This window comes from Loxodonta africana, chromosome X (assembly GCF_030014295.1).
Source record: "Loxodonta africana isolate mLoxAfr1 chromosome X, mLoxAfr1.hap2, whole genome shotgun sequence".
Classification (NCBI taxonomy): domain Eukaryota; kingdom Metazoa; phylum Chordata; class Mammalia; order Proboscidea; family Elephantidae; genus Loxodonta; species Loxodonta africana.
The window spans coordinates 127,396,165-127,413,852 of NC_087369.1; the positions used below are offsets into that span (position 1 = coordinate 127,396,165).

Consider the following 17,688-nt stretch of genomic DNA (forward strand, 5'->3'; position numbering starts at 1 on the left):
AAGTGAGAAGAGTTCATTCTGAGTTAAGAGTTTTAGGGCCTTTAAACCTCTGGGGATTTAGGGTTTGTAAATCTGTACCATATGATGCCCTAAAAACAAAGATATTGGGATTCCAAGGATTTTAAGCCCTGTGTTTTTTAACCTATGGTATAAGGACTTAAGCAATTTTTGAGCTTTGAAATGCTGGGAGCCTAGGACCCCAAGCCAAGGATTTTAAATAGGACACTGGACATGTTAAAATACTAAGCTCCCTTTGACTTCAAATACATCTACATTTAACCCTTGAGATAGTAGTTTCCAAATTGTCTTTCCCTCAACCTGAGGATCTCTAAAGGTGCCTCACAGAAGGGGGTGGAGAGAGTTTGCAAGATAGAGGACACCAGGGTAGGAATTCTGGGGTCCTCATTATGGCTTCCACCAGAGAAACTCCATTTTTATTTGATTTATATATTGAGCTTCTGTATTCAAATTAATTCAAAAGAAAAGTTTTCCTACCAAAGCACAAAAAAAATAAGTTGTAACGGTTCTGTCCTAGAGAAAAGGGACATGAAGCCTATGAATGTAGAGTGGTCCAGGAAGCCACACTCGGCCTCTTTTTTGTTTGTTTTGATTTGTTTCGAATGGGGACAAACACCAATAAAGATACTTTGACTGGTAAACCCTCAAATGATGTCAGAGAAATCAGGTGGAGATAGCTGAGTAAATCAGTCATTTAGTTGACTGTAGCCTACAAGCTCATTTCTGCTATAAAATCAAAAACTGCAGCTACTATTACTACTACTACGACTATGATTATGACTAATACCATTTATCAAGTGATTTTACTATGTCCCAGGGGCTGTGCTAAGTACTTTACACTTTTTTTATTGACTCCTCGCAACCCTGAAAGGAGATATCATTATTATCCACATTTTACAGACAAAAAGACTGGGGTTCAGATAGGATAAGTAACTTGCACAAGGCCATACAGCTAGCAAATGATAGATCCCACTTTACTTGCAAGCAGAGCCACAGACTGAAATAAAGGAATGAAAATGGTCACAGGTCAACTGCCTGGCAGCCTTAGTTTAGGAACAATCTTAAATTTGACCAATAGATGGCACCAGTGAGTTTGGTGGCCCCCTCAAGGCTGTGTCCCAGTTCATGGAAGTCCCAACTAGGGCTCAGAACTGAAGCAGCCCTTCTTAAGTTGAGGGAACAAGGAAAGAAAGAAAGCCATCATTTTGCTCCTGAATAATATGACGTTGCCCTGCCCTGTTGGTAGTTGAGGAAAGATACATGAAAGCCAGCAGGTAGGGGGATAGAGGTGGTTCTGCCAAGAACTGCTTTAAGAAGACTTGGGAATCTTTTTCTTTCAGTATTTACTGAGCACCTCCTCTGTGCTAGGCAGTCTGCTGTGCGATGAAGACACGCAGGTGTATCAGACACAGCCCCCATCTTACTGCTTAAGAAAGGAGGTAGATGGGAGATAGGGGAAGCACTGGATGTATGAGGGCACCTAACCTGAACTTAAGGAGCCCTGGTGGTGCAATGATTACACACTCGGCTGCTAACTTAACAGTCGGAGATTTGAATGCACCAGCAACTCCTCCAGAGAAAAGAACTAACAATCTGCTCTCTTAAAGATTTTAGCCTGGAAAACTCTATGGGGCAGTTCTACTCTGTCACATGGGGTGGTTATGAGTCTGAATAGACTCGACATCACCTAACAAAAACAACAAACCTGCACTTGGGGGTCTAGGGAGGCTTCCCATTGGAGAGGTGTCTGAACTAGTTCAATTGGATAAAAGAGAGTTTACTAGGCATGCAAAAGTGGAAAGGCATTCCAGACAGAGGTAATAGCATGTTCAAAGACATGCAGGTATAAGACAGCATGACACATTCAAGGACAGGCAGCATAGATTTCAAGTGTTGAGAGATGAGTCTGAAGAGACGGACAAGAACCAGATGATTGGAAGGCCTATAATACCAATTTAAGGACTTGATTTTATGGATATATAACACTTTATATGTCTGTATACATGTGTATTTTTCTGAGGAGAAGAGTCATAGATTCTCAAGAGGATCTGTGACCAATTAAAAAAAAAAGTTAAGTACAACCGTAGGTGAGGTAATGGAAAGTTATGGTTGGGCACTAAGCAGGGGCAGCACATTGTCTGATCTGGTGGCCAGTGTGGAAGGTTAATTACGAAGGGACATGCTGGACGCAAGAAAAATTAGTCGAGGTGTAATTGGGTCAGGGGTAGGTATGAGGGCCTGAGCTGGGGTAGGTGCAATGGGCACTGAGGAGGTAAAATTGATAGGACTTAGTAGTCTCCCAGCCTCCCTCCCCACATACACACACTCATCTCCAAGGTTCAGCCGAGGCTGCACCTCTCACCATCACCTTATGTCCCCTATCCCAGCTCTCAGCTTTCAAGCTGCCCTTTGGGGGCCTTTTCGTTCCCTTCCCATGCTGTCCTTGAAGTTTAGTCAAGCCTGATTTCACAAGTTGACAGAGAGGGCCTGGCCCCATGCTGGCCCCTCAGCCCTACATCTCCACGGAGAAAACTATCAACTGACCTCAAGTAGAACAATAAATTGGCCTTGAGCTGGGCTCTGACCTTCTGCTCATGGCTTCACAACATGGGCAGAGTTAAGAAATCAGTGCAGTTCCAGGAAAAAGGTGAACACCATCCAGTTTATTTTTCTCCTGATTTCATCTCATGCCAACACACAGGCCTCAGAGGATAGCAGGAAATATGGGGGGTCCCCAGAGCAGGCTGATTCACTAGATGTCCCCTTCCTTTCCTATAAGGCTCATCAGAAAGGCACCACAATTGTGCACAGATCTGGTGTTTGTACCCCCGGAGACAAAGCCAGACATCTGGCTTTCCATGGGGAGACAGGATTATGTGCTGCCTGGAAAGCTGGGGAGTCAAAGGGCTGTAAAGAGTGACTGCTTCCCTCTCCACAAGATTGCCCTATCCTGCTCTGCCTCCTGGGGGCTTTGGAAAACAGCTCTTTCTTCCACCAAAGTTCCTAGGACCCTCCCATTGTCAACACAACAGTAGCCTAGGCAATGAGATATCCAGAGGCCTGGACTCAGTACAGTAGGGTAAAGCCAGGGTGAGCTGGCAGCTCAAAGACCCAACTTTCAGTCCAGGGAGCTGTGCCTGGAGACTCCTGCCTAATCAAGGCTCATGGAGCCTTGCCAGGGGTATTGAACCCCATCAGACTCTGACCAGTTCAGTTTAGACAGGTCGGAGGTGAGGAAAGGGGATGAGCTGTTGCCCTGCGAGGTACTGACGCTAGCACTCTCACACACTCTTCTGCCTTCTCTTTCTCCTCCTCTTCTTCATCCTCTTCTTCTTCCTCCTCCTTCTCATCTTCACTGTCTGAATCCTCATACAGGTTGATGGTTGCCTGGACAGGGAAGTTCTGCAGTAGAATCTCCCCATCACTGTACAGGTAGTCAAAGGAGCGAGACTTAGGCCAGAAGAGCCTGTGGACAGAGAAGAAAAATGGCCCCGAACTTAGGTCTTATCTGTGCAAAGAGGCTAATAGGGCCAAGAAGGATGCCAGCCCCTGAATTCCTTCTCTTAGCTGCAGGAATGAAGTCCAAGGAGAAGGAAGACAGAGAGAGCTTTGTAACTAACAGCCTTCTAAATTGTTACAAAATGGCCCTAGGCAGAAAAATAGCCCCCAGTAAGCCTACCTTTGTGGGAGGCCTCAGCCCCCCAGCATCCATCAAGTCTGGCACTGACACCGCCCCCCGACCCCAGGAGGCCTCTGGCCAAGAACTCTCTAGTGCTGTGTCCCATCTCCTTTTTCTACTAAGGCTTCCTTCACTGACCTCTCCATAGAGGCTCATTCTTAGGGGTCCTTGACAATGCCCCCAGGGAAGGCAAACTTGGTCAAGTTACTTAACCCCTCTGGGCTTCAGTTTCCTAGGCTATAAAACAATGGATCATAGCAGTGCCTCCCTCCTCCTGCTTCGCAGGACTATTCTGAGGATTAAAAGAACTAATGGGTCTGTGTCAAGTTCTGAGCTTGGTGCCAGAAGCTTACCTGACGGGGTGATGGAATTTGGAGTCAGCCTTGGTGACCTCAGCAGCTGTTGCCCCACCAGTGTGCTGCCCAAAGCAAAAGATAGCATGTTGGCTCAAAGTACATGGCCAGATAATTACCTCCACCATATCAGAGATCAGAAACCTGCCGGTAAGATGATCTAGAAGAGACCTTAGACATTGCTGGGGTTCAGCCCCTCCGCGCCCCAACAATGGGGCGTCTTTCTTCGTTCTGATTGAAAAATAAGTAGAGTCCTGGGGGTTGTTTGTTTTCTTCCCCCTGTCCCAACATCTTTTTGGAGGCTGTCCGAGGCACAGAGTTCTACTAGAGCAGCAAAGATTCAGGAGAAAGAATATTGGGGCTGGGCACCAGGAGACTAGGGTTCTAGCACCAGATTCACCACAGACTGGCTGTGAGACCTGTCCAAATCCCTTTCCTACTGAGTCTAAGCCTCTTCCTCTTTCAAATTGCCTCAGAAACTTGGGCCTGCCCTCCTCCAAGAAATGTTGTGAAAATCAAAAATGAGCAAGGCTGTGAAGCTGCTTTCCCACATCTGCAGCTCTGGATCGAGGCCAGGACCTCTCTGGGAAGAGACATGGTTAGTGGGAATGCCTGCAGTTGTGTGTGCACCTGAACACATGCAATGGGGGCTCAAACTCACCAACTCCATCAGTTTCCTCACCTGCCTTGGGAGGTCACTTGTGGGGAACAGCCAAGGCCTCCAAAGACAAGTTCCTCTAGGACAAAGAGGAAAGACCAGTCAGTGGAAGAAGAGACTGGAACTTGAGCTTCCTGAGATAACAAAAGAGTCCTCCAGGAAGTGTGGCTCAAGTGCTATCTACTCCAAGAAGCCTTTTCTCATGCCCCTGAGCCCAGATGGGGCAAGTGCCCCTCCTCTCTTCTTCAACAATCATACCATTGTTCTGTCCTTATCACACTGCTTTGTAACTGTCTGTTTACTTCTCTTTAAGCTTCTTAAGGCAGGGAGTTATGTTTGATCATATCTGAATTCCCAACACCTAGCACATTGCCTGGTATACTGTAGTTGTTCAGTAAATGTTTAATGAATCAATGGGGTTTAGGTAGATAAATATCTTGTCCCCTAACTCCTCCCACACAGAGCAGAGCTCAGAGCCTTACCATCTTCCTGGGCCAGAAAGATTCCTGATCCCACTGCTTCCCCACTAGACTTCCAGAGGTCAAAAAATGCAAATGGAAATCTTCTAGTGTGGTCAGAAAAGAGACAATGGCCCAGTCAAAGCCTCTTTGGACTTTGGCCCTCTTCTACCCCCCTACCCCCACCCTGACCTTTTGGTTAGCAGCCATAGCACTTAACCACTATGCCACCAGGGCTCCCCTCTGAAGTCTAGGTAGCGTTCAACTCAAGTATCACAGCTACCTCCCCTGTGCCCCTCAGAGGATAAGCAACCTGGCACAAGAGGGCCTGGCTTCTTGGCCTTCAGCTTTGGTAGTGCTCCCCAAGTCCCTTCCTGCCACACAGAAAGATTTGTGAGGTGAAAGCCAGGTGAGATATTCTAGCCAGACATGTAGAGGGGGGCACTCTCTGTGGGCTATGAGGCCTCGGCTTTCCCCCTTCATAGAGAACAGGGGTACCCTGAACACCTCGTTTTCCTTCCTCTCCAAAGTACTCCACTAAGCCTGAGTTCATGTTATCAAAGGCCAGGTTCCACTTACCTTTCACTCCTGTGTACTTCTTGTCCAGAGAGCAGAAGGGGCAATGGGCTTAACAGGCCAGGGAATGCCAGGGGGTCCTGTGCTGGGGCCTTAGCTAGGGCCAAGGCTGGGGCAGAGGCAGCAGCAACAGGAGTAGCAGGGTCCATCCTTAGGGTGCTAAGGCTAGGCAGGCTGTGGGGTCTCCTATTTCTCAGAGCCTTCTGTAATCTTTTAGCCTTTCCTGGGAGACCCTTTTATAAGCCTTGACTGGACTCATAAATTATTCAGGGGAGGAGGGGGCTGGGAGAGGGATGAAGATTTAGGGAAGGAGCTCAGGGAGGGGTAGCTAGGTTCCTGGGTGTGAAATCTCTCCCAGTTGAATAAACAGGGTATCAGTGGGGGGTGAGGGGCTTTCTTTACCTCCAAGTCAGAAAGGAAAACACAGAAGGGACAAATCAGACACCATTTGTGCAAATTCCCCAAGCAGTAGCAAGGCCAGAGTAGGGAGAGGAGGGAAGCTCATTAGTACCCAAAACCACAGAAAGTTGTCAGGGACACAGGACTGGATAGATAGGCCTCAGAAGGGACAGCTGCCCCAATGTCTGAGGAGAGAGAGGGACTCACATGTTATTTCAGCTCAAGCCCCAAATAGATTTGCCAGGTGGACTTGATGCTGGGCGACTGCCATTAAGCACATCACTTGGGCTAGGAAAAAAGAAAGTTCTTGGGTAGATCGGGCCAGTTGCCTGTTGGGTAAACCTCAAGTCTTCTTTCCAAACCCCCACCTCCCTTACTGGTCAGTTCATTTGCAAAAGTACTGAAACCCCTCTCCAGCCTCAGCAGTTGAGTGGTCCAGAGAAGGAGGGCAGGAAGGGTTTCACAGGGCCTCCAAGTCAGACTTTAAACCTGAGGGCTTGGCTTCAAATCCAGGAAACAGGGTGCTCGGGGGAGGAGGAGTTCTGCCCAGCCACTAAGCTGCTGGGGACTGTCCCTGGCCCCAGGGCCTCAGTTCCCTCATGTGTGAGATGAGGGTGCTGGCCCAGTGGTCCCAAAGGGCCCTGCCAGCCTGAACACTCTGTAACCGGGGCTGGGTAAATGGGTACTGACCCCAGGCAAGACTAGAGGCTTGAGCACAGCCCTCGGCCTTAGCCAGTCTACTGGGCCTTTGCCAAAAAAGCTTCTAGTTACAACTACTGGCAGGCTCCTTATGCTTCAGAGGTCTTGAAAATATTCCTCCTGACCTCAGCTTCCAGCACCAGCACAGATTTAGCTTCTTGGATATTTATCGCGGCCTGGTTTGTAATCATCAAAAACTAGAAATAACCTCGATGTCCAATCATAGGAGACTAGTTACATTATTAATTAGAGTACATCCTTACAACCAAATACTAAGCAAGCACTCACAATCATCTTCTAAAACCAAACCAAACCTGTTTCGATCGAGTGGATTCCGACTCATAGTGACCCTATAGGACAGAGTAGAACGGCCCCATAGGGTTTCCAAGGCTATAATCTTTATGGAAGCAGACTGCCATATCTTTCTCCCACGAAGCAGCTGGTGGGTTCGAACCAGGCAACCTTTCGGTTACCAGCTGAGCGCTTAACCACTGTGCCACCAGGTTTCCTTAATTACGTTCTAGGAAGTATAAATATCAACACAGAAACTGGAAAAAAAATCAGATGGTCAAATAGTATGAATAATTTGATTTAAGGGCTCCTCTTTTCTCTCTTTGCCTATCTTCCACTTCCACCACGCTTCAAAATCCAGTCCTACTGTGGTTTTTTGTAGCAAAGAAAAAATGAAACAACCTAAATGTCTCACTTTAAAAGGATGATTAAATAAATCATTGAAAGGTTATAAATTTTCAGTTAAAATTGGCATGGTCAAAGAATGGGAAAACTTGATATATTGAAGAGTTAAAAAAAGAAAAAGAAGCAGCAGCCTCTAAAATATTACTTTATTATTTACGGGATGATCCAATTTTTGGTAAGAAAAAAAAAGTGTAGAATATAGAGTACACAAAAGAAAGAAAGGTTGTCTAGAAGTAAAGAGAATGTTACAGTGATTGGTTCTGGGAGCAGGAGTATGGTGGATTTTTATTTCTTTGTGTTTTCTAAATTTTCTAGAAATTTCCACAATGAACTGACATTATTTGGGTAATAAAAAGTAAAGACACACACAGACACAAGCAAAGACACATAAAAACAAAAAGAAAGAAAGATATGCTTATCCATGGAGAACAGAAGACTCTTGGGGCAACTGACAGTCATTTTCAGATTTGAGAGTTAGACTCAACGAGGTTTTACTAGTTCTGTGTGACTTCAAAGTGCAGGACTGGGGTCCATGGGTAGAAGCTATGAGGAGACACATTTTGGCTCAGTTAAAGAAAAACATTCTAACAGCCTGCCACCACCTAACCAACGGCCTGGCTCTATACTGGCCCTCAATAAACAGAGGTTTATTATATGCAGTGAAATGAACCCAGTGAAATGTGGTGCCTTGGGACGGGAGTGAGCTCTCTGTCCCTGAATTGTGTAAGTGCAGGTGGATCCTGGATCCTGAAGAAGGAAATCCTGAGGAGGGGGGGAAAGAGGGGGCTGCTGAGGTGTGTGAGCTTCTATCAGCCTCTGAGGCTACATTTACCCCCAGGAGATGAAAGTTTGTTTACACTGCAACGTTGGCTAAAATGAGGAATGAGGCTGAAAGAAAGGAGCCAGGCTGAAGACATTGGGCTGGAAGGAGATGGGATTCGAAAGAAGAGACACTTTAGGGTTGGCAGCAGACTTATTTTCACACTCTTTTATTTTAGGATCTTTGTGACCTCTAGGTGGTCATGGTCTGTGAAAATAGGCCGGAGGGAAGAGGGAAAACAAGGAAGAGGGAAACACTCCTCCTGACGCCAGGGCTCATGCCCAATTAGACTTGGCCATGCCAGACATCATGCCACCTCTCACTTTGGACTTGTGTTCATTCGGCCACAGCCCTTCATCTTTAGGGTTGTTCAGTCCTTTGACTGCCCTGAGCAGCAGGCCTCAGGATTCTCCTTACACCCAGTTCCCAGCAGGTTCTCCTAGAGCCCAGGAATCCTTTAGTCCTCGCTCTACGGCTCTTTGTTCTGGCTACACACCTGATCTTTCTTGCTGCCTCCTCAGAATTGTCTCAGCCTCATTCAGCTTGTGGCACATGAAGCCATTAGCCCTTCTTGTGGGCCACCCCACCCCCAGCCTGCAGGATTTAAGGCCTGCAAGTGTTTTTTTTTTTTTAGGTGTTGCTAGGCAAAAGTGGGAGTCTGGCTATTTTCCTCTGCACTTAGCACAGAACAGGAAGAAAGTAGACAGCACGGTAGCAGGAAAGGTCTGGGTCAATCAAAATGAAGAACTTCCTGTTAGGGTAAATATGATCCTGCCTCTGTTTCCCTAACAACTCTATAGTGCTTTTTGCATTTTGTCAGTCACTGCTTCGCCAGACCCTTGCGTGCCTCTTCTGGTCCACTTTGCTTGGCATTGCCTAGTAAGGGCATGGGCTAGAAAGAGGAAAGTGCTGTGGGTACTGCCTCAAGGTGCTGACAGCCTAATGAGGGTGACAAGACTTGCACAGAGGAAGACAGATTCAGTCAACTTCAGCTGGGCCCTGGTGCCCCTCAGTCATCCTTGAGCATGTTCCTTTGTCAAGTGCCCAGCTCCAGCCTCCACATTTCCCTGGGCCACGTTCCAAACTTCCTTCAGCTCCCTACCAGGTCCCTGCCCCACCCCTCTCTCTGCACGGAACAACCTCTCCCCCTATTTCCCTGAGAAAACAGAGGCCTTCAAGCATGAATTACCTCAGTGCCCTGCCCCACCCCCCAAAATTGGCCTGCGTCTCCAACTTCCTTCCCCTCCAGCCCTCCCTTCTTAGGGGACAAGGTGCCCCTCTGTTAAAGGCTAATCGCTTTGCCTGGGCCTTGGCCTCATCCACCCTCCTTCTCTGAGCCCTTCCTCTTCCCTTCAGGAAAGTTCGGCTTCTCGATACCAGTTCTTTATTTTCAGCTTATAAAATGCCTGCTTCTGTTATCCAAAACAACAACAACAACAACAATAACAACAAGCACACTCCCTCCCTAAATGTGTTCTCTTATGCTCCTAACTTGCCCGCTCTCTCTCAACCTCTTTTTCTCTTTCTCTCCCTCCCTCCTTCCCTCTCTCTTGTCTTTCCTTTACCCTCAAATTTATTGAAAGTAGAGTCTACACTCTAGACTTTTCCCAACTTCCCATTCATATCTCAACCAACTGCAACTTGGCCCCAGCCCCATCATTCCAGTGAAAGGGCACTGCCATAGGTCACCAATGACTTCCTAATTGCCAAATTCAATGATCTCTTTGAACTCTGGGTGGCAAAAGACACTGTCGGCCAAGTTCTCATTTCTGAAACTCATTGGCCTCCATGATCTCTCTCTCCTGGTTGTCTTCCTACTTCTGGAACCACTCCTCTTGGCCTCTTTTGCCGACCTCTTCCTCTGCCCATTCCTAAAATCAGTGGTTCTCAAGTTACATTCTACAAATCAGGCTGATCTACAGTGATATTTTCAGTGGTTCAAGCAAAATGAGAAAAACATCAATAGTAGAGTTTTTCAATAAATTCTTCCTTCAGATTATGCCTTTCAGTCTTTTTGGTGGTAAAATATTCTTTTTCAATGATGGTGTTGATGTTATTTTGTTTCTTTAATGTTCTTACTTGGTAAAATAAAATGTTATCTCCTCTATGTCAGTCCCACAAATGTTTATTGAATGCATGAGATAATGGGAGCTATATTTTCAACCTAGAATTTTTCCAATAGGTATCTCAAAGACATCCCCAAACTGAATTGTTTTTCTTCCTCACAAACTTCTCCTGTGCCTACCTCGATAACAGCATCATGTTGAGCTAGTCACTCAAGCTGGAAACTTCAGCCACCAAATCCTATTGATTTTAGTCTTCACCATTTCTCACATTTGTCTCCTCCATCCTCCCCACTCTCCCAGCTATTTCTTCATTTATGACCTCATCCATCCTCTTACCTGGATGCCTGAAGCAGGCTCCTGGCAGGTTTCTCTGTCCTTGACTTGACTTTTCCAATCTACCCTTCTTAGAGCTGTCTTGTTGATCTTCCTAAAATACAGAACTGAGCATGATCCTCCTCTACTGAAAGACTTCCAGTTGCCAATAAAAACTCCTTTATGTGGCAGTCAAAGCCCTTTGCTGCCTGGGCCCAGCCTGCCTCTCCAGGCTTATGCCCCCAGTGGCCCTCCACATGCCCGCCGTTACAGGCCCTCTTGACTCCATCTTCGTTCTGAAAGCCTTTCACCCCAATCTTCTCAGGGTTTAGGGCCTCTGAAGGTCTTAATCCCACCCTGCATTGGGTTTATCAAAAGGAGGGAAGACTCAGGATCATTCTTGACACAGCATTTTTCAAGCTGTGGGTCACAACCATTGGAGGGCTTGAAATAAATTTAGTGGGTTGCAAGAAGCATTTAACAAAATGAATAGCAAATATAAGAGTGAATTACTTACAGTAAGGGTATGTATTGTTCTGTGAAACTTATGCTATCTACGTATCTATGACTAGACGGCAGTGGGTAGTGGATATAGATAGATACATGAATGTACTGGGCCATGCTGTAAAATATATTTCTTAGTGTGGACTGCAGTCAAAACATTTGAAACCCACTGCACTAAGGGGGCTAGATGTTACTCTAACTCATTTAGTCAGTGTTTTTTTTTTTTTTATCCATGTCACAGTTCTTGCTCTCAAAATGGTTCTGGTCTCACTGGTGGGTGTAATATAGATCAGGAGAAAGGGTAATACTCAGAAGACTTCATGGAGGAGGTGGAGATTGAGCTTGGCTGGGTTTAAGTAGGTAGAGAAAAGGGGGAAATGTGATCCTGGCAGGGAGAGCTGGCACAGAAGCAGATAATAAGAGCAGAGAACATTTGTTAAACATTTATGTGCCAAGCACTGTTCTAAGTACTTTGCATGTATTAATTTAAGTCTTCCATAAACAACCCTATGAGAAAGGTACTATTACAAGTCTCATCTTGTAGATGGGAAACTGAGATACAAACAGATCAAAGAACTTGCCCCAAGGTCACAGAGCTAAAAGTGACAAGGCTGGGATTTTTTTTTTTTTAATTTTCATTTTGGTGAAAATATACACAGCAGAACATACACCCACTCATCAGTTTCTACATGTACAATTCAACACTGGTTACATTCTTCACATTGTGTCACCATTCTCGCTATCTCTACCCATACTGTTTTTCCACCATTGACTTAGACTTCCAAACCAAATCTGTTGCTGTTGAGTCCATTCTGACTCATAGTGACCCTATAGGACAGAGTAGAATTGCCCCATAGGGTTTCTAAGAAATCGCTGGTGGATTCGAACTGCCAACCTCTTGGTTAGCAGCTGTAGCTCTTAACCACTGTGCAACCAGGGCTCCAACTTAGACATAATACCCCCTAAACTTCTCACCTATGCTTTAGAGATACGGTTGACAATTTGATCTCGTATACAGATAGTCCCTGACTTATCCGTTCCCTTTCCAATGACTCTGTCATAAGTCGATTCTGACGTAAGTTGAATACCTCTTTTTTTTTTTTCCAGTTTTCATTATTATTGCCTTTTATTAACCGTGTCTTTATAAATCATATTGTTGTTTGTCTTTAGGGTTGGAAACTTTACATATAAACTTACCAATATATTTTAATATTGTATGCAGTACATGTTACTAATAATAAGATGTACAAAAAAAAGGATGGACGTAAATGCAGTTTATCATAACTTAAATATGTCATAAGTTGAGCACTACCTGTAGATAGTTCTTTATAAGAGAGCAATGCCCATAGAGAGCATTCTTTATTAATTTAGCTAAACAGTCATTTAGCTTAAAAATGACTTCAAGGGATAGTTTCGGTTGGTTCATGGTTTGAAGATTTTCTCCAAGTGATAGATTTGGGGGTTCCTTCAGTCTCAGTAGATCCAGTAAGTCTGGATTCTGTAGAAATTTGAAATTCTGTTCCGCATTTGTCCCCTTTTGAGCAGGATCCATCTATTGATTCTTTGATCAGAACATTCAGTAAAAGTAGCTGGGCACCATCCAGGTCTTCTGGTCTCATGGCTAAGGAGGCAGTAGTTCATGGGGCAGTTAGACCTGCAATCCAGTTCCTTCTTTGATTCCTGGGTCTCTTTCTTCCTTTGCTGTTCCAGGTGAACAGAGACCAATTGTTGTATTTTGGATGGCTGCTTGCAAGATTTTAAGACTCCAGATACTTCCCGCTGAACTAGGGAGTAGAATAGTAACTCTAAAAACAGTATTAGGCCAATTGCCTGGACAGTTCTACAAAGCCATGACCCTAAACCTTCAAACCAACAGAACTAATTCCATGAGGTGTTTGGATGTACTTAAGTAGTATCAGCAACTTTAGCCTCCCCCCCTTTTTTTGTTTGGTTGTTGTTGTAAAATTATATATAGCATTTTGCCCTTTTTCTGGTGTACAACTTAGTGACATCAGTTACAGTCATCAAGTTTTGCAACCATCACCCTTAATCAATGCCAATTTTCCCATCACTCTTTTTTTATAAGCATAAACCCACTACTTCCCAGAGAATAATTCCCTCTCTCTTTCACCCCTCCCGCCCCAGATAAATACTAATAGCCATTGGTCTTTATATATTTACTTATTCTTGTCTTTTCATATAAGTGATGTCATACAGTACTTGTCCTTTTGTGATTGACTTATTTCACTCAGCATAGTGTCTTCGAGATCCATCCATGTTGTAACATGCATCAGTACTTCATTGCTCTTTACGGCTGAGTAGCGCTCCATTGTATGTATGTACCATATTTTGCTTATCCATTCATCTGTTGATGGGCACTTAGGTTGTTTCCACCTTTTTGGTATTGTGACTAGTGCTGCAGTGAACGTAAGTGTGCATGTTTGTTCATGTCACTACTTTAATGTCCCTAGGAGTCATATGTGGTTCTATCTTTAGTTTTTTGAGGAATCGACAAGGCTGGGATTTGAACTAAAGTAGTCTCTGTGCTCTCAACCACTGCACTGCCCTGCACTACCACTGGTGGCCAGTGAGGAAAGTGGGCCCTCCAGGGAACAGTGAGAGCCTAGGCCATAGAGAAACTGATGAAGAAGGATCTTGAATGCCAGACTGAAAGCCGCTGGAATAGCTTCTGCTCTCACCTCCTGAAAGGAGATCTTACTCTTTCCCTCCAGCCTCTAGCTCTCCAGCCAGGGCCCCTAAGGTTGGGGACAGGAAACCTAGAATCCCAGTAAGGGTGCCAGGTGAAAGCAAGAAGTAAGGCAGAGTCTGCTCTGAGGAGGAAAAGGGAAGGTTCTCTCTCCCACCCAAGCCTGTCCCGAAAGCAAAAATAGCAAATGGTGACCGGGGCCTCCATCCTCTAGTCCAAATGTCCCAAATGTGCCAAATCTTGGATCCAGCCCTTTGGATTCCTGGGACAGGGGATCTCCACTGGAGAACAGTTTGTTGCTAGGCCAGCTCTCCTCCTGCACCCTCTGCCTCTTGGCCAGCCATTTGAGCCAAGGCTGTGGCCCATGTGGTGCAGGCTCTCTTGGCAGAGCCTCTCGCAGCTCCCCATTTGCTCCTCATTTGGACTGCAGAGACCTAAAAAAACAAAGCTCTGAGGGAGGAGGGGCAGGAGGGAGGGTATTTGGGAAGGTCACTCTCAGCTGGGCTCCTTCCCTCTTCCATGCAGTCCATCCCTGGCTACTCAGGCCTCTCCAGGCCCTTTTCCTGAGACAACTTCCTTTCCCAGCCTGGCCTGAGACCTTGGGAAGTGACAGTGATGCTGTATTTTCAGTAGTGTATTCTATTCTCTTTTCTTGGTGGTCTTGATGGCACACTGATCCTACCTAAGTAAGCGACAGATACTAGTAACTAGTGACAGATGCCTTCCTGGGAGGTAGACCCTGATATGCCAATAATAATAATAACAACAACAATAATAATAATAAATAATAGCTAATATTTATTGCATGGTTACTACATGCCAGGCACTGGGCCAAGCACTTTATTGATTATTTCATTTACTTCTCAGAAAAATCCTATGAGGTAGGTACTATTAAAAAAAACCCCACGTACTATTATTGCTACCATTTAAAGATGAGTGGGAAACTGAGGCACAGAGAGATAAAGTGATTTATCCAGGATTAAGCAGCTAGTGAGTAGCAGATCTGAAATTGGAATTCAGGTCTGCTTTGTTCCAGAAGAGCCCTGGTGATGTAGTGGTTAAGAGCTTAGCTGCTAACCAAAAGGTCAGCAGTTCGAATCTACCAGCTGCTCTTTGGAAACACTATGGAGCAGTTCTACTCTGTCCTATAGGGTTGCTGTGAGTCGGAATCAACTTGACAGCAACAGGTTTGTTCCAGAACCCTATGAGATTTTAGAATAAAGTCGTGTGGAATAATTCCACTTGGCAATTGTCCCAGGTAACCCGCTTAGGGGTCTATGTGCTGCTGTGCAGCTAGGAATCTGGCAGAAGTGACAAATGGAAGTGGGTGACTGGTGTCCCAACCTGAGCAAATCTTCACCAAGGTCATCACCAGTGCTCTGGGCTTGGGCCTGATCTGTTAATGGCACCACCTCCTGGACTGCAAAATGGGGTAGCTGACAGCCCCGTCAATGCTTCCTTCATGACAGCCCTTGACTCAGACCTCACAAACTATTGCTGTAGAGTGGTATGGCTACTTCTCTCCTTCAAGTCCTTATCACCTCATGTCTTTATTTCTGCACTAGGCTTTAAAGTGGAAAAGTTTAGCCTCTAGAGTTAAACAGACAGGGGCTTGACTCCCAGCTCTAGCACTCAGGACTTGGGCAAGTGACTTCAAGTCTCAAGTCTCAGTTTCCCAATCTGTGAAATGGGATAATAATGGTCCCTACCTTCACAGGGTTGTAGTGAAGATTTAACGAAATGGTGTATGGATTTTGCTTAGAGCCTGACAAGTATTAGGCACTCAGCATATGTTGGCCATTATCAATACTATGATCATTCTTTTTTTTCCTTCCATCACTGAGTATATTGTGGTTGTTCCAAGCATTGGCTTTGGAACTAGGCCTTGGTTGGAATCCCTCCTCAGCAGTATACCATCCAGGTGACCTTGGGTAACTCCATAGACGAATCTGAGCCTCAGTTTCCTGGGAATGAGAACAACAGTGCCCAGCTCACAGGGCTGGAGTGAGAATAAAATGAAATACTATAAGTAAGTTGGTGTTAGTTCTTTCTGTCCCACAAGCCTTCAGGCATTTTCTACATACTTGGCCAGATTGAGCATCTTGAAAACATAGCTTCCATTCTGATCACACATTCTGCTTCCGTTCTGCATTAGCAAATCATGTCTGACAGGAATAAGCTGAGCGTTCACAAATTTTCCCAATATTTTAAGTCTTACCTGCAACTCCACCCAGCTTTCTCCCTCACTTCCAGCAGGCTGGTCACTACACTTCCCTGCCATTCTTGTCTCCACCCCTCTTGCAAGTATAGAATGCCTTCTCTCTCTCCCATGACCCAAACTCTATCTCTCCCTTCCAGATCCTTCTCAGACCCACACTCACGCCAGGAAGCCTCCAAGCCATGCTAATATCTCCCTCCCTCCGGAGACCTCTCATCTGAACCCCTTCCCAAAAGTAGGGAGTGCTAGCCTTCTTTTTAGTCACTTTTTCAGATGTGAGCCAAGCCTCTTTATCAAGGTCATCAGGGAAGGGGCTATGACGTCATCATCTTTCCTCCCTCCTATCAGTACCTGGCACAAGACTGAGTACACAGCAGGCACTCATTCCATGTGCATGAAATGGCATTTGACTCAGGGTAGTTGGTCCAAGAAGACTGTAAAAATGGTGTGGGAGTGGTGTCCGACCTCTTCTAACTTCACAAGAAGGAAGGAGAATCAAGATCAACAGCGCAAGGCTGATTCCTATGAGGCGGAGGTCAGACATGCCTCAACCCTCCACACTTTTAACCAACTCTTATACCAACCATTCCTCCCATGGCACTCTCTACTTCTCTGCTGGGTTTGGTAATTCATTGCAATGGCCACACAGAACTCACAGACCATACTTAAGTTATGGTGTTTATTGGGGAAGTAAAGGGTTACAGTTCAGATTCAGGAACACTCAGGATACAATTCTTCGATCAGGACAGCCTCTTCTCGGCCATGCCCACAGACAGGTCTCTCTCTAGCCCTCAGCCTGGTCTCTGCCCTGCTCGGGCAAGTGCTACAAAGCTCTTTTAGCTCTGCCAATAAGTGCCCTGAGGCACCACACTTGGCCAGTAAACCTTGTCCTGAAGGCGCTCAGCTCTAACTCCGTGGGTAGGCAAACGTAGCTCTACCAAGTGTCTGGAGGCACTCAGCTTTCTCGCTCCATGGGCTGGGAAGCCCAATGCGCCATCTCCTCCTGGTCTCCTGCCAGTCTCCTCCCTCTGCTGCCATCGCTTTTCTGCCACTGCTTCTTGTCGTCTTCCATGTTACAGCTCTCTCTCTCTCTCCGTCTCCTGGTTCCAAGAACTTCTCAGCACAGTGATCCCGGGGTAAAAGGACATGCTCCACTACAGACTCGTCTTTCTTGGTGGTGGTGTGATCCTCCCTTTCTGCCCCTGGGATGGCTCATTTCAAGCCTAGCGAGATGGCAAAACTGACCAGTCCCCTCATTAGGGTTCCATACACTTTATTTGCATGGTACCCCCACAAGGGTGCCATGAACCTTATTTATATTATTAGCAAGCTCTCCAATCCCCTTGGTGGGCCACAAGCTCTCCACTTGCATAGTCCCACCCAGTCATTTGGTAGGAGTTACAATACCATGGCAAGAAAGGTCATATAAAAGCAATCCATTGCACTGCAAAGACAAACAAATTCAGCCTAGCAGAGTCTTGGGATTCCACGATGGGGTGGCAAACAGCTATTATAGGTTCATGGG

At 45.8% G+C, this 17,688-nt stretch overlaps 1 protein-coding gene across 1 annotated transcript; it reads right to left on the reverse strand.

The window, feature by feature from the left end:
* Window positions 1-2,110: 2,110 nt before the first annotated feature.
* Window positions 2,111-5,891, reverse strand: RIPPLY1 (ripply transcriptional repressor 1). The gene is made up of 4 exons (XM_003414869.4): window positions 5,746-5,891; window positions 4,712-4,787; window positions 4,051-4,115; window positions 2,111-3,484 (listed from the first exon to the last, which is right to left on the reverse strand). Exons 1-4 carry the CDS (start codon window positions 5,889-5,891, stop codon window positions 3,229-3,231), a joined length of 543 nt encoding a protein of 180 aa, XP_003414917.3. The 3' UTR covers window positions 2,111-3,228.
* Window positions 5,892-17,688: the final 11,797 nt, after the last annotated feature.